The 15,117-nt window shown below is 43.0% G+C and overlaps 2 protein-coding genes across 3 annotated transcripts; both read left to right on the top strand.

Moving 5' to 3' along the window:
• Positions 1–40: 40 nt before the first annotated feature.
• Positions 41–11,440, top strand: usp40 (ubiquitin specific peptidase 40). Of its 2 annotated transcripts, none has more exons than XM_070979493.1 (31): positions 41–768; positions 887–954; positions 1,091–1,204; positions 1,913–2,077; positions 2,274–2,420; positions 2,633–2,776; positions 2,896–3,024; positions 3,233–3,355; positions 3,481–3,588; positions 3,716–3,898; positions 4,020–4,155; positions 4,348–4,429; positions 4,575–4,746; positions 4,832–4,916; positions 5,006–5,076; positions 5,166–5,575; positions 5,655–5,796; positions 5,925–5,985; positions 6,393–6,446; positions 6,677–6,765; positions 6,942–7,028; positions 7,126–7,162; positions 7,332–7,396; positions 7,560–7,634; positions 7,724–7,930; positions 8,185–8,303; positions 8,383–8,448; positions 8,576–8,786; positions 8,981–9,076; positions 9,420–9,514; positions 9,659–11,440. In XM_070979493.1, the coding sequence occupies exons 1-31, from the start codon at positions 573–575 to the stop codon at positions 9,765–9,767; spliced, it is 3,846 nt and encodes a 1,281-aa protein (XP_070835594.1). In that variant the 5' UTR covers positions 41–572; the 3' UTR covers positions 9,768–11,440. The 2 variants fall into 2 exon arrangements, with proteins under 2 accessions (XP_070835594.1, XP_070835593.1); XM_070979492.1 differs by having other exon boundaries at positions 4,017–4,155.
• A 602-nt stretch (positions 11,441–12,042) lies between these two features.
• fabp7a (fatty acid binding protein 7, brain, a) lies at positions 12,043–13,376 on the top strand. The gene is made up of 4 exons (XM_070979605.1): positions 12,043–12,181; positions 12,362–12,534; positions 12,643–12,744; positions 13,083–13,376. The coding sequence occupies exons 1-4, from the start codon at positions 12,109–12,111 to the stop codon at positions 13,131–13,133; spliced, it is 399 nt and encodes a 132-aa protein (XP_070835706.1). The 5' UTR covers positions 12,043–12,108; the 3' UTR covers positions 13,134–13,376.
• The last annotated feature ends 1,741 nt before the right edge of the window (positions 13,377–15,117 follow it).

The following is a 15,117-nucleotide window of genomic DNA, read 5'->3' as shown; positions in this document are numbered from 1 at the left end:
GTGAGCGGGGAGGGTCTGACTACAAGTACCACAATGCACCATTCAATCCCCTGCTAGGAACAAACATGGCTGCCTACTGTTCACCGACGGTATTTTTATTTACGTTTCGTTTGTTATCTGGTTTAAGACAGAGAGAGGAAGACAGAGCCAGAAACTGAAGTGACATTGTGTAACGATTAAATCATTCGTTGGAGTTTCTTTCAGAAGACGCCATTTTTCCAGTCGTAGTGATATTGACCGCCAACGTTACCGACAGCCTGATTTTTTTTTTTTCCCGTTTTCGCTGAGCTGTCAAGCTTCTCGTCAGTGTCGGTCTGCGGCTGAATTGCCTTTGTTAGCCTGGTAAGCTAGCTAAACAGCGTAACTGCGCGTCAAACGCATATATATCCGGTGATAGTCACTATGTTTAGCCCCGTGAAGTCCTCTTATTTCAGAGTCAGCCCGGCCATTGTCAACAGAGAGCTCGGCAAGACCAAGATGAGATAGCAAGAGGGCACATCGGCGTGCTAACACACGATTTACTGCGAGTCCCGGCATAACAGAGAGAAAACGGAGTAAATAACTCACACAGCATGTTTGGGAATCTTTTCGAGCAAGAAGAGGAGGAAGATTTCGCTTCGGCTCCCTCCAGAGGGAGAGTTATAAAGGGGGGAGACGAGCCTCCTCCACCCCGTGGAAGAAGCAATCTGTGCGGCATCAAGAACCAGGGGGGTACCTGCTACCTCAACTCTTTGCTCCAGACCCTGCTGTTCACCCCAGAGTTCAGAGGTGAGGCCAGGGTTCAGTTCCTTAGAGTGTGGTGAGATTCAGGCTCACCATTGCAATGGACAAGTAGAAGGCAGCTATGTACTGATTATGTTTCCTTATTCATTGTTTGTCTTTGCAGAGGAGCTGTTCAGTTTAGGGCCAGAGGAATTAGGATGTCTGGAAGACAAAGAGAAACCAGGGGCCAAAGTAAGTGCCTGCACTGTAGGTGTAACCATAGATGGAAGTGTGTGTGTGTGTGTGTGTGTGTGTGTGTGTGTGTGTGTGTGTGTGTGTGTGTGTGTGTGTGTGACATGTACTGAGATTTTTTCCTTCTTCTCTGCAGGTCAGAGTGATCCCACTGGAGCTGCAGAGGCTGTTTGCCTCTCTGTTGCTGGTGGACCAGCAGAGCGCCTCCACCGCCAACCTCACCGACAGTTTTGGCTGGAACAGCAGCGAGGTCTGTGCCCATTATCTTGGTCAGTGAGGAGGAGAAAGAGAGGCTCAGGTTGCACTTCATATTTCAGAAATTGATTTACCTTCAGGAGATGCATGCAGAAATTCACAAAAACTGGATTTCAAACTGCATTCTGTTCTGTCTGGAGGCGTCCCAGCTGCAGTCACACAAAATAAGTACATGAGGAGGGAGAACAGACAGAAACATAAACAGAATTTGCCTCAGGATACGCATAAGCACCCTTTCCAGGTCAAGAATGCGCATACAGTGATGTGGTTAAACTCGAAGCAGAGCTTTAAATCCATCGAAATGGAAAGTGTAACTTGAGCTCCAGCTGGGGGAGGCGAGAATGACTATGCACATAAGAAGCAAAAATATTGCAAAGTTGCTGTGTTCAAGTGATCAGCAGTGGTCATATGTCCCAATCCCTTTAGGCTTTAAACATATATTTGGTGTTTCAATAATGATAAAGTTAAAAAATTAAGTAAAGTGTGTATGAGTAAAGTTTGATTGATGTTCAGTCCTGTATAATGTCCTGTATATAAAAACGGTGAAGCAGCCTACATTGATTTCTTCTATATCAACTACAAAAACAATATGCTACGAAAAGTGTAATAAACTATATACTGTACGCTACTAGAACATAGTATGTGACTGGGAAACGGCGTCTTTCGTTCTGTAATTTGATCCTTCTTCTCTTGTCCTCTATAGGGAACAAACCAGCATGATGTACAGGAGCTGAACAGGATTCTGTTCAGTGCGTTGGAGCACTCTCTTGTGGACACCACTGGTAGTACGTTTATCCAGCGGCTGTACCATGGGACCATTGTCAACAGCATTGTCTGCAAGGAGTGTGGCAACGTCAGCCAGAGACAGGTGTGTAAATTTTTGCAGGGTTTCTTTGTATTTGGACCTTTAAATACACTTGGAAATATGTTTTTTGTCTTTGCCTCAGTAAGATATGCTAAGACGGACACTAAAGGAGTTATCCACGTGGAATAAATGTCACTACTAAATGCAAAGACCAACATTACTCATTAACCCACCTCTGTTTTCTTTGTTTCTTCCGTAGGAGGACTTCCTGGACCTGACCGTGTGCGTTTGTGGCATGTCTAGCCTGGAGGATGCTTTGTGGAGCATGTTTGTGGAGGAAGAGTTGTTTGAGGGCAATAACCTTTACCGCTGTGCACAGTGTGACAGGCTGGTCACTGCTGCCAAGGTCAGTGCCAGCTTTCAGGCTGAATGAACACAGTAATATTACAGTGACCGCTAAGAGACGTTAAAAGTCTCCCTTTTCCCTTTTTGAACAATTGAATAGAAGATTAAAACTAGAGAAGAGAAAAGAACGGCATCTGTGTATTAACATTTTTACACAAACATAAAAAATAGAGTTTTTTCTCACTTTCCGTTATTTATTTTGCTCTCATTCAGTCAGCCAAGCTTAGGAAGCTTCCTCCATTCATGACCATGTCTTTGCTGAGATTCAGCTTTGACTTTGCCAAATGTGAGCGATACAAGGAGACGGGACGTTACAGTTTCCCCCTCACCATCAACCTACAGCCATTTTGTGAACAGGTACTGCACCTCACTTCTTATAATCAGCCACATCTAACATGACTTTTCTTCATTGTTGTTGTTTTTTTCCAGACTTACACTTATGCTAAGATGTCTTGACCTGTGTTCCTCCTTTACAGATTGATGGAGAGGACTCTGATTACTCCTACGAGTTGTTCTCTGTTATCATCCATAAGGGCGGCTGCTACGGTGGCCATTACCATGTTTATATCAGGGACATTGACCAGCTGGGCCAATGGGAGCCGCCGGTAGGAAAAAGAAAACAAGATGGAAGATGAGAACAAAAAAAAATGCATATTTTATTCAATTATAGGCAGTAATGAGATGAGTAGTGACTGATTGCTCATTCCCTATGAACAGCTAATACTCAGATTAGCAAATCTTGTATTACTATCTGCTAAACCTGCAAACCTTTTAACATGTGAGATAGGAAAGACCTCTTTGTTTCATTGTCAGGAGGAGGAATGCAAACCCAAGACCCAGAAGAAAGTCAAGGAGGAGGTGGTCAAGAAGGAAGTGTCTGAGCCAAACCTGCAAGAGGACGACCCTTTGTCTGTCCTCACTGCTATTATTGCTCAGGTACAGTAACTGCGAATCTGAAGGCCTCCTTAGTCTGAATTTTGTCTCGGTCATACATGTATTTCTATTTGCTGAGGCAGTTGTACAGTCATAGTTAATTAATTAGGTGATTTCCTGTCCACTAGGAGCCATCAAAGAGTGTCCTGTTGGACCAGCTGGGACAGAAACTCATGGATAAGATTGGTTCATCCTGGAGCAAGAAGTTCAGAAAACACTACGGTCCTATAGGAAAGGTCTGGTTGGTTTCTTTGTGTTATGTTATGTAATGTTTTTATTAAAGCTGGCCTCCTTTGGTGCTTATTCCGCTTTATTTCTTAAACAAATAATTGTCCTTTCTTCATTTTTCCTCCTCTGATGTAGTTCCTGCAGTCCCACAGTGATGTTTTCATGTTGGTGTCCAATGGTACTCGAGTGGCTTTGAAAGCAAACCCGCCAAGCCCTGTGACTGAGGCCCCCGGCCCAGCAGAGCAGACCACTAACTCTGATCCTCCAACACCTTCAGACCCCGGAGCTGCTGAACAACTGGCAGAGCCTGAACCAGAGGTATTGGAGTAGCAGCCACTTTTTAGCAGGAATTCAAGAAGAATTCATCTGAGTCCCCGTTGGACATGTTGTGATTACTTTGATGCCGGTTTCTCACGGCGTTTCCTCTGTCTGTCAGCAGGGTAGCCACTGGTTTGACCTGAACGACTCCACGGTGACCTCCATCAGGGAGTCTGACATAGAGAAGCAGTTCCAGGGCAAAGAGAGCGCATACATGCTGTTCTACAGAAAAACACAGCTGCACAGGCCCAGTGAAGGTAATGGACACCATGTGTTGCATTTGTATTTGAAAAGATGTGTCGGAGCAGAGAACGAAATGGGGAAGAGGTGAAGAACAGAGGAGGAAGTTCAGCGGGGTCATTTTAAATTGAATTCAATTAATGTACACAGAAGGTGAAGGAGTTAGATGACTTAAAAAATGTCTTAAAAAATGTGTTCTGCATTTGCAGCTCTGAACAATCCCCAATATAAAGTTCCTCTTCACCTCATCCAGATGGCTCAGGAGGAGAACATCAAACTGCAGCAAATGCGGTACAGAAACACATTCACAAATTACGCTTCTGTCACATGACACTTTTAGCACTTTCAACACATCAATGCTCAGAAAAAAGAAGACACTTGCATTCATTTTTTTGGAAAGTTATATTAACATGAGTCCACATTGTTTCTGTTACAGTGAGAAGTTTGAAGCCACGAATAACACTGTGGAGCTGCATCTCCACCTGGCACCCAATTACAGGCTAGAAAATGGAGCCCTGAAACCAATCAGCAAGGAGCAGAACGAGAGCACCCCTCTGAGTTTCGACCGTAGAAAGACCGTGGGAGAGCTTCGATTGGCTATTTATCAGGTAACGTCACTCCCACAAACACTAGCTGTTGCTTTTTATTATGCTGCAAAGCATGTTAAAAATGAGCTGTTACTTGTTTATATAGATGCAGGAGCTGTGGGAAGGAGATATGGCTCTGACTGTGGCCAAGAGGTTTCCTGCAGGTCTGCACCTCTACAGTACTGTGACAGGTGAGACCCGTGCATGCAAAATACCTGAAGAGGACAGAAGAAGTTTCTCAAATGTTGTAACTATGCTCTGGTTGTGATACTCTTTGCAGATGACAGTGTCTCCCTGTACAGTGCAGGCATTCACACAAACTCTGACCTGTTTGTGTGGAACGGCAGAGAGGTGAGCAAGGCCATAGTCCCACACATTCAGCCTCACGCAAGAACATTTTTCATATCCCTAATCTTGTGTGCTGGTTTTTATCTCTTCAGGTGTGTGGCGTGACTGTCCCAAGCGGAGCCGAGTGGGAGCCGGTGCTGCTGACTGTAGTCCGTCCCCTTTTCGGGGAAGACAAGGATCCAGAGATGAAGGATGGGATGGAGTGTGAGGATGGCAAAGGAGGGTTTGAAAATGGAGGCCAGGGGCTTAAAAGGGAGGCGAGAGGTTTTGCAGGTGCTGTGACTCTTGGGGAGGTGAGGGATGCACTTGGGGAGCCTAAGGAGAGTCTGCTGTGCCAGGAGCATAAAGGAGGAAAGAGGGGAGAGCCGGGGGCAGGGGAGGGAGGAGGGGCAAGTGGATGGAAGCTTTTCCCCCCCGATGACATGCATCGGACGCTAAGGCAGCTGTCGCTGAAAGACGGAGATGCGCTGTTGGTGCTGGAGCCACAATCGTTCGACAGCAGGTAAGATCATCCGCACTGTGGGTGCGTGTGGGTTTTCTCCAGGTGTGTGTTTCACCGTAGTCTTCTTAACTTTGTGCAGCATGTTCACTCTAAACGGAAACATCGTCACTGTGACTACACCGTCTGACTGCCGCTGGCTCCAGGTGGAGTTTCAACCACATGGAGGAGGAGGAGGAGAAGGGGAGAGGAGGAAGATCAAGGTTCTAGCTACAGGAAATATGGTCAGTAATTTTCTGCTGCTGTCTTTACTCTTTGGTTGTCTCTTCTTCCTCTTCATCTCTCTATTTAAGCATCACATCATTGTTTCCAAAAAGACTCATGTCTAATGTAAAATGTGTCTCTCTTCCAGCTGCTGTGTGAGGTGAAACAGAGGGCCATAGAGGAGCTGCAGCTACAGGAGCAACCCCCAGGCAAGCTGCTCGGTGTTAAATATAACTGTCTGCAAAGGGTGTCCTGGTCAGCCTCACCATTATTAGTAAGAGTCAGTTATACGTGCAGAAGCAGAGTCCCATATCGTAACGTTTCTTCCAAAATATTAAATCAGAGTCCATCAAATTGAAGCAATTTAAAGTTGAAGCCATACAGCTTTAAATTTTGGATATTGTCTATTTATGATGCACATATTTTCTTAATCCTGGATCAAAGGATCAGAATTTAGCAAGGTTACTATAGAAGATCTTAATTAATTCTTATATGCCGATGATAGACCATGAAGATTGTCTCATGACCTCCCTCGTCTCTTCATGTAATATGATCTTGTTTATTTGTGTTTGGATACATTCTGAAATCAGCACTTGTTTTTCTTCCCGCTGACCAGGTGCACAGTACTGTCTGAGACAGGTGGACTGCTCAGGGAAACTCCTTCCTCCAGGTACTGTGCCATTTGTTACCTGAGGGTGATTTTAATGGTGCAGATAAGTTAAGAGCTGGAAATCCCCCTCATTTTATCAAAAACATTAAGATATGCGTTCCTGTACACTGCCCCTCATAAAATGTTTAAAAGGTACTCCATGTAATGTTTCGTCTCATCATCTGTCTTTGAAGTTTTACAGCGTATTTACTGAGTGCACTGGTGTTGACTTACCCTGGTTTACCTGACAGTGTGTGAGGAGTTGAGTGTTCGGGACGCCGGGGTGCGACTCATGACCACACTGACTCTCTGTCCGGGAAATGCCCCCAAGGCATCACAGGTGTGTCTTTTATTTGAAATCTTCAATAAATCCTTTGTTCTTGCAGCTGCACAGGTGGATGTTACCTTTAAGTACCAGTAAACCGTCCACACCCTACATTTAGAAACAAATCGAGACAAGGAGTTACGAGATTTTAAACTGCTTGATTGATGTGAGATTTTCTCTCTGCCGTGCAGCTTTTTTTGCACTTCTCTGTGGGAACAGCGCCCTCTGCTGGCATGGAGATGGACATCATCGTGGAGAATACTTGCAGTGTCAAAGAGGTGAGGCGGAAAAGTGTTCATGCACTTTGTGAAACATTGGTCATGCAACATGTATGCATACTTTTTAAAATTCTTACTTTCTGATTGTCATTTGCAGTGTCTGAAGGCAATGCTGGATGCTGTTGGACTTGATGGTAAAACTAGTTTTTTCTCTTTTCCGAATGTCCTGTGTGTAACTTGCATGTACTGTAAACTCAACTTTTGTGCATTGAGTGTTTCTGTCCATAGAAACATAAATATAAAAATGCAGTACATTGATGCAAAATATCTGGTTGTTAGTGTCATCCAAATGTGTGTTTGCAGGCACCTGCTGGCACTTGAGAAGGCTTGATTGGTGCGAGGAGGTTGGAGAGCCACTTATGGATGAGGTGAGTGGCTGACTATAGCAAAATGTCATTCCTACATCAAAGGATGTTTGCAGGTATCTTTTTTTGTTTTGCTTCGTGTACCCTGCTTATCGGGTATCGGTACAAAATTCATAGAGAAAATATGTGTTTGAAGTGTTTGAAATAGTTTTTCTTTGATTCTCAGGACGCTCCTCTGTCAGAGCTGAAGATAAACAATGGGGAGACATTAATCGTCACAGAAGGACAGCTTCCTCCGAAGGTACTGAAATGTTTATTTTGGCTGGAGACTCATTACATGCGATAGCTTCACATCTCTCTTCAGCCTTTGTTGTCTTTTGTTTCTGTTAGGGTTTCCTCAAGCTGTCTGTGTGGCTCTACCTGGATCCCAGAAGCAGCTCCACGGAAGCTTGTTTTAATCACACTGACAACGGCCACACTGAGGAGCACATGCTGGAGGCTGCAGGTGAAACACACAGTCAGTCACCGGCAGAGCCGAGAAGTGTCGGACAGGTGGAGATATCTGACGAGGCCACACTGGACGATCTGAAGACTCAGGTAGAATGTGAAGGTCATTTTATGTGTCCATCGAAGGCAGGAATGGAAAGTCCATTCGTACAAGGTCATCATCAAAGACGCCAAGACCCACAACAAAATAAAAGAAATGAGTATGAAGTGAGCCCTGCATGTGGGATAGGATTCAATCTGATTGTGCTTTACTTCACAGTTTTTTCCAGTAGGTATTGCAGTCTAAGACTGGTTCTCATTTATATTCGTAATTTCTCTTGCTCTGTTGTCTCTTTGTGTATCAGGTGCTGACACTGCCTGCCCTTCAGGATGTGTGTGTGCCAACCACTGCGTTCATGCGTGTGTGGCAGCTCGAGGGACGGAGGCTGACGCGCATCCTCAGAGGACAGCAACTGACACTCAGGTGTGAGCTCTTTTCCTGTTTCAGGGTGTATTTCTGAGTATTTGAGTATTTGAGTCATTGCTTGTTTCCTCCTGATCAGGAAATTAAAGCTGACCACTGGTACAAACCTTTGTGTGCAACAGCTGCTTAACGAGGAAGATCTTGGGTAAGGTTTGAGATGTCACAAGTTTTCTGATTCATACATAATGTTATGCAGAATCTGTCCGTGGTGTGAGCGAGACGGTCCTTCTTTTATTTCTCAGTTAAATGCTTTATGTCCTCCTGTTTCTCAGGCCTAAGGAGGTGTTGTTGAATGTTAAAATGGGAGTACCAGGGGAGAAGTGTTACTACCCTCCAGAGGAGCTGGTTTGGGATGCATCCCGTGACTCTTCTCCTCGCTCTCTACGCACATGTGTGGCTGCAATGTACGGCCTCTCCCCCGACTCTATACTCTTGGCCAAACACCAGCCAGACAAACACACCTGGGAAGAAATCTCAAACTGGGTAAGATTCTGTGAGCTTTTCCTGTTTGTGTTTTTGGAGGAGAAGAAGAAGAAGTGTTGATAGTGACTAAAAGGAGAGTCAGTCGTGATCTTTCAGTTCAGAATTTTTTTCCAAAATTTCAATAGTCATGGAAATTTTGCTACTTCATTGTCACACTGTGAGTGAATTATGTGTCACCTGCCTTTCACCTCCAGAGCCAGCAGGTTTCCAAAAAGAAGAAGAAGAAAAAGACTGAATCACTACTGGGAGCACCATTTCACCTCAAAGATGGCGACACAATCGGCATCAAGGTACTGATGACATCCGGTCACAAATTACACAATTAAACTGGGGAGTATATGCGTCCGTTTTTCAGCCATTGGACCTCGCTAAATCAGTTTCTGTAGCTCAGCAATCTCCCACTTTATATTTGGGTAAATACAGTATATTTATCTAGAGATTTTAATAGCAGTTATTTGTTCTGTCATTGTGACCAAGTATTCTAAATCAAGACTAGCTACTGAGCCAGAAGGCTAAACAGCCAGCTTGAGGGATGACTGCTGTTTGTTTGTTTGTTTGTTTGTTTAAAAATGAATCCGTTTTGTTTTTGATTTGTTCGAGAAACACTGAATCGATTGTTAATATTTTCCCCAGAATCTTCTGATTGATAACAACAGGGACTTTGTTACCCTGGAGGACGAGCAGGGCCAGCAGAGGCTCCGAGAGCAGGCAGAGCAGCGCAGGAAAGGGTGGGACTTCAAACCTTTTATGGCTTTCCATTATTTGCTGACCATCTTTATGGCCACATTGTTTGGTACTGTAGCTGTAACACTGGACTGTGACCCTAAATCATAGATCCTGTGGTAAAATGATCTACCCTTGCATCTTTTCAGAGGGCAGGCTGCAGGCTCTGATGGAGCTGGACCACAGAAGAAGACTGGATCGACCAAATCCAGGAAACCAGAGGTGGCGCTGTCAATCAATGTTGGGGTATTCAGATAGCTCCCATTGGTGAAAGGACAAATCAGAACTACCTATAAAACCACTTAGACACATACAGATGCCACATTGCAGGACAATCTTTGACGTCAGTGTTGTGCCATTTTTTTTTAAGTGCATTTCTCCACAAATCTTTGAAACCAGGCTAAAATGAATTAAAACTGTAAAGAAATTCCTTCTTTGGTGTTGAAGGAATTTTATTTTTACTTTTTGATTTGCTGTTAAGTAACAGTTGACTCTAATTTGCATCATGCCTATGCAATATTACTGGATTTATTATCTTGCTTCCTCTCACTACAGGCGCTCTAAACCACCACATATGCCCTTTATTTAATTAAATTGCTGTTTTTTTTATTTTCTTAGGCATATTTGTAGACTGTGTGACATTCAGGAAACATAATTTGTATCTTATACTGAAAGTATCAGCCCTGAGGAAACAGTTTCTATGTGGAGTGTTTTTTTTTTTTTTTGATGCTATTACAGGCTGGTAGTTATATACTGACATTTGTGCTAACAGGCGTTTCTATCTCTTATACGGTTTTGTATAAACTGTAGCAGTCAGAGTGAAAAAAGCATACTGGTAGCCATCAACTAGTGGCTTTTAGCTTCTGACATGTGCAGCACAACAAGCCGCTATCGTAGGAAATCAACCATCATTAGGTCTCGCTGTTGCTCGTGAGGGTACTTCTGTCTCATGTGGCTCATTTTTATGATAAACCTGTCACTGTGTGCCAAGAGCTGAGATGTTTATCCTTATCGGGCTTGTTTTAGGTTGATAAGAGAGAGGAGAGATAGGCCTTAATATAGACCAGCCTCGGTGCTGCTCTGTCCTCCCTACCTCGCACTCTACCTCTCTCGCTCTACCTCTGCTGCCCTCTGTTATTCCCCAACTTTTTGCTGTAATTAATCGTTTTATTTTCCTCAAACCTCAAACCGTTCAAGCCCCTGCTTTATTAGAGTCAACTACAGTGACACAGTTTGCTAATTTGGCACACATCTGCCTTTGCTTGCTTCAAGTCATATTCTGTAAATAATTAAATAGCATAATTGTCTTTTATTGGACATAGCCCTTTCCCCTATTATTTTACATTCAAATTTCATGGAGCCAGACATCATTACGTTATGTAACCATCCATGACACCAGATGGATTTGCTGCTCCAGAAATATACTGTAAAACAATACACTCAAACTCTTTGTTACTTCCCTCCTTCATTATGTGAAAGCAAAGATCCCTGAGTTGCAATCTGAATTATCATTGTGGAACATGTAATGTTTCATTTGCATGCACTATATGTGAACTTCAGGGAAGTAATAAATTATTCTTGTAGATAATTCATTTGGTAAAAAAAGACAAAGAAATGTTTTTACTGTGTGAAATGTGGTATGTTTTCTATGCTGCTTGCAGGTTTTGTTTCATGTATTAATCTGGCCTTGATCAGTGCCAAGTAGATTTTTTTTCCCTTTTTTTTTAAACATGCAGAAAAACTGACAATATATCCAGCAATAGTGAAATTTAATTTTGTATAATTTACTAGTATTACTGATTACTTCTTTGGTGTTATTGATCAGGACTGATTTACTTTATTCAGACAGTGGCCATCTGTTTGTAACTGTGTCAGATTGTATCTGCAGGAAGTATTTTATCAACAATAAAGGTATACAGTAGTCACTGTCAGTCATTTCGTGTTTATTAGGCTCAGGCTGAATAACTGCTTTGATGCTGATTGTAACAGTGTGTTAGCCATGCTAGCATCCCGGATGGCAGTGTTGGTTGTTTGGTCCATCTTTCAGCTTTAGCACCACAAGAAACTTGATATTTGTGGTTTTGGCTAATGGCTGAAAATTAGTATGCACATTAATGATAATGTTCCTACCAGCCTTAGCTTTATTTACTTCTTCGTGTTAATGCACTAACTAGCATATATGTTAACTGGCAGATGCTAACATGAGGAATATTACACCTTAGCCTTACAAAGCTGCTAGCGTGGCTGTCAAAAAAAAAAAGATTTTTTGGAATAATTAGATATGTAAATAGGGGAAATGCTTATAGTATGCGTATTTGTCATAAGTAATTTGTATAATTATCTTAATTTTTATGGTAATCACAGACATAACACAGGAAGGTTGACATTCACCTTTATACACAATTAACAGCCCATTTTGCAGTGACCAATCACAGCCCACGAATGTTCTGGCACCTCCAATCAGCTTTCACGCTGCAGCTTGAGCCCCCGCCCTCTGTTACAGTATTAATTTGGCCGGCAGACAAGCTGAAGATTTACTTCAGGGAGAGCAGCAGTACTCTGACAGTCTCATACTGAACAGACCAGTAACACTTGCAAAATGGTTGATGCTCTCTGCGGTACATGGAAACTGGTGGACAGCCAGAACTTTGATGACTACATGAAGGCACTTGGTGAGCAAGTTTAATTAGTTTTTATGTATTTTTTCTGCTTGTTAATTGTAGTGTGAGCATGGTTGTGTGCTGCGGGCTGCACTTACTCTGCAGTTGTGTTTTCACTTTTGTGCAGAAAAGAAGTAAAATAAATAGCTTGTGAATATAATGCATTACTAAATGCACCGTTTTTTGGGACAGGTGTTGGTTTTGCCACAAGACAAGTGGGCAATGTGACCAAAACAACAGTAGTGATCGGCCGGGATGGGGACAAAGTGGTGGTGAAAGCCCTGAGCACCTTCAAGAACAGTGAGATCTCCACCAAGCTGGGGGAGGAGTTTGATGAGACCACACCTGATGACCGGCGATGCAAAGTAAGCAGTCAGTAGAGTAAAAGTCAGCATATAATCTGACATGTTGACATGTGCTGCAACTGGAGGATGACTGACCTGGTTGAAATCACACTGTGCTTGTGCTTGCAGTCCACCTTAACCCTGGAGGGAGACAAACTGGTGCATGTGCAGAAGTGGGATGGGAAGGAGACCAAAATAGTCAGAGAACTCAAGGATGGGAAGATGGTGGTGGTAAGATTGAGTGACACAGCTTAATATGAACCCCAGTGACAAGTGAAATCTTTCTGTGCCATCATTGTGGTTACATTTATGGGTTTATGGAGCCATTTCATCCATAAAAAAAGATCTTTTATCTTATGTACTGCACTTTTGCCTTGTTGTGCTATACAAATAAAACTGCCTCACCTTGGCAATGATGCAATAACTGATATCAGATCATCCAAAGGGATTGAATAAAACTTGTTTTACATTCAGTATGCATGATTTCTAGATGCTGCATTAAAACCCCTCCTCAGTGTTGACTGCTGTCATGTGACACAGCCTGTCTTTTGCTTCCTCTCTTCTCACAGACTTTGACTTTTGAGGGAGTCCAGGCAGTCCGCAAATATGAGAAAGCCTAACCTACTTTACCATCCACCTGAATGAGCAAATCACCCCTGCACTGCAGCAAGGTGTTCTCCAGTTTTTTTTAATTTTTAATTTTTAACAAAGTGTTTTTACAATATCCAGTGATTTGCACTTGATTTGTTGTTGTAACATGAGATAAATATTTTGGGAAATCTTTTTGTAAGATCTTTTGTAAGAAATTCAGACTGCGAAGGGCCTAAACCGTTCGAAAAGGGAAAAATAAAGTGCTTGATTAACGTTCTCAACGTCTCAGACTTTTCAGCCGGTATTTAAAAGTCACAAGAGCTCGGTCAGTACCGCTTCATCTCAGCTTTTTTGCATGCAACTTTGAATGAAGCCCTGCATTTCTTTTCAAATACATCAACCTAAGTTGTGGGAACAGTGCTCTCCCTGTGATGGGTCGGTTCCAGGTGACAGCTGCAGGGTGACGGTGCAGGCCAGAGCCGGCCGTGCAGCAGCAGCAGCCAGTGTGACCATTGAACTCATGGGGAATGAGTGTCCTGTAGTAACCCCCAGATGGTCAGAGAAGAGCAGGAGGGGGGTGCTGGGGGCGGTGATGTCACCGGCCTTGGGATAATCCGGTGTTAGTTGTGGTGTCATTACGTAGAGGCATCATTCGATGATGTGTGGACCAACTGTGATTGAATGCTGCCCTGGCACGACATAACAGGGACACTGCGTACAGGGTGCGGACAGTTTGTAGTTCAGAGTAAAATAAATACTTTGTGAGCTCCAACTGTTCAAAACGAGGAAAGCTTGCATTAATTTTAGAGTTCCCTCTCCTATCCTCCATCTTTCCCACATTTTAAGCAGCCAAGCTGAATCCTCCCTGTCCTCCCCTGTGAGCTGTGTCTAGCCTACTGAGCCACTGGGACTACAAGCGGCCATTCTTCTCATCCCAACACACAGGCTGCCAAGATTTTGGCCACCTCTGAATAGCATGCAACACAAAGAAACCATGGTAACTGGAGTGGAACTCATTTGGCCGTTGCCCACTGAATTAATTTCAATCAAAATCTATCTTTATGCTCCAGTTATAGTATGCCCAAAATCGCCTCTGCTCTCACAATACCTGCTCAAGTCATTTGCATAAGTATTTCGGGGTGAAAACAGTGAAACGATAAGTTCAAGCGAGTTTGTGTCACAATATTCTCAGCAGCGCTATCACGCTGATAAAGGAGCTATCATGTTCCATGTTGCAGAAACAGTGAGAGATAATAGTTCAGTGTAGCTTCTTCTGTCCTCAGTACACTTCCCAGGAGAGCAGGAGGAGTTTCCTCTGTGGGAATGTGTGTCAGTGGTGCAAACCGGCCTGTAGTAACCCCTCTGGCCTCATTAGTGAAATACAGTGAAGACCTGAAGACCATCTACGGTACGTCCTCTTCAGTTTGTCCCACTCATGTTATTTCAAACACTCATTGTAGGGAACTGAGTAGACTCATGTCATGATGAGATGAAGGGGAGTTTACATTCTGATAACACACATAGACATGTTAGGTTTCTTAAGGCTGATTCTGGTCTTTTCTTTTTAGGCTTATCCTTAAAATTTGGCTGTTTTTAGACGAAGAAATGTAATAAAATATGAGGGAAATGAATACATAAAATCACCAGAAAAATAGTTCGTATGGTTGGTGTCTAGTACATAAATTTCTTAGATGATTGGGGTTCTGTTGGGGTCATTTGGACTCATGACCTCAGTATTTCTCACAGTATCCTGTGTAAAGCCCTGACATGAACATAAGGTAATATGTGTAATCAAAAATAAAAAGAAAATGATTTTATAATAGATCATTATCAGGCAAACAACATTCACATTTCGGAGAAATGACAATAACCTCATCATAAACGATGAAGATAATGATTTAGATAATCTTCATATCAGTACTGAGAAATTTGGCCATCACCTGGGAAAGAAGCTGGACTGTTAGAAACGTTGTTGTTGACACTTTCAGGGAAAGACAAAGCTTACAAAAGAAA

This window comes from Chaetodon trifascialis, chromosome 14 (genome assembly GCF_039877785.1).
Source record: "Chaetodon trifascialis isolate fChaTrf1 chromosome 14, fChaTrf1.hap1, whole genome shotgun sequence".
Taxonomy (NCBI): domain Eukaryota; kingdom Metazoa; phylum Chordata; class Actinopteri; order Chaetodontiformes; family Chaetodontidae; genus Chaetodon; species Chaetodon trifascialis.
This window is presented reverse-complemented; position numbering and strand designations above follow the sequence as displayed.

Bases quoted from the DNA above. Each gene is read 5' to 3' on its own strand.
- fabp7a (XM_070979605.1), top strand. From the start codon at position 12,109: ATGGTTGATGCTCTCTGCGGTACATGGAAACTGGTGGACAGCCAGAAC. The intron at 12,182-12,361 runs GTGAGCAAGTTT...TTTTTGGGACAG, and splicing joins TGACTACATGAAGGCACTTG to GTGTTGGTTTTGCCACAAGA. The intron at 12,745-13,082 runs GTAAGATTGAGT...CTCTTCTCACAG, and splicing joins AGGATGGGAAGATGGTGGTG to ACTTTGACTTTTGAGGGAGT.
- usp40 (XM_070979492.1), top strand. From the start codon at position 573: ATGTTTGGGAATCTTTTCGAGCAAGAAGAGGAGGAAGATTTCGCTTCG. The intron at 4,156-4,347 runs GTAATGGACACC...CTGCATTTGCAG, and splicing joins GCTGCACAGGCCCAGTGAAG to CTCTGAACAATCCCCAATAT. The intron at 7,397-7,559 runs GTGAGTGGCTGA...TTTGATTCTCAG, and splicing joins GAGAGCCACTTATGGATGAG to GACGCTCCTCTGTCAGAGCT.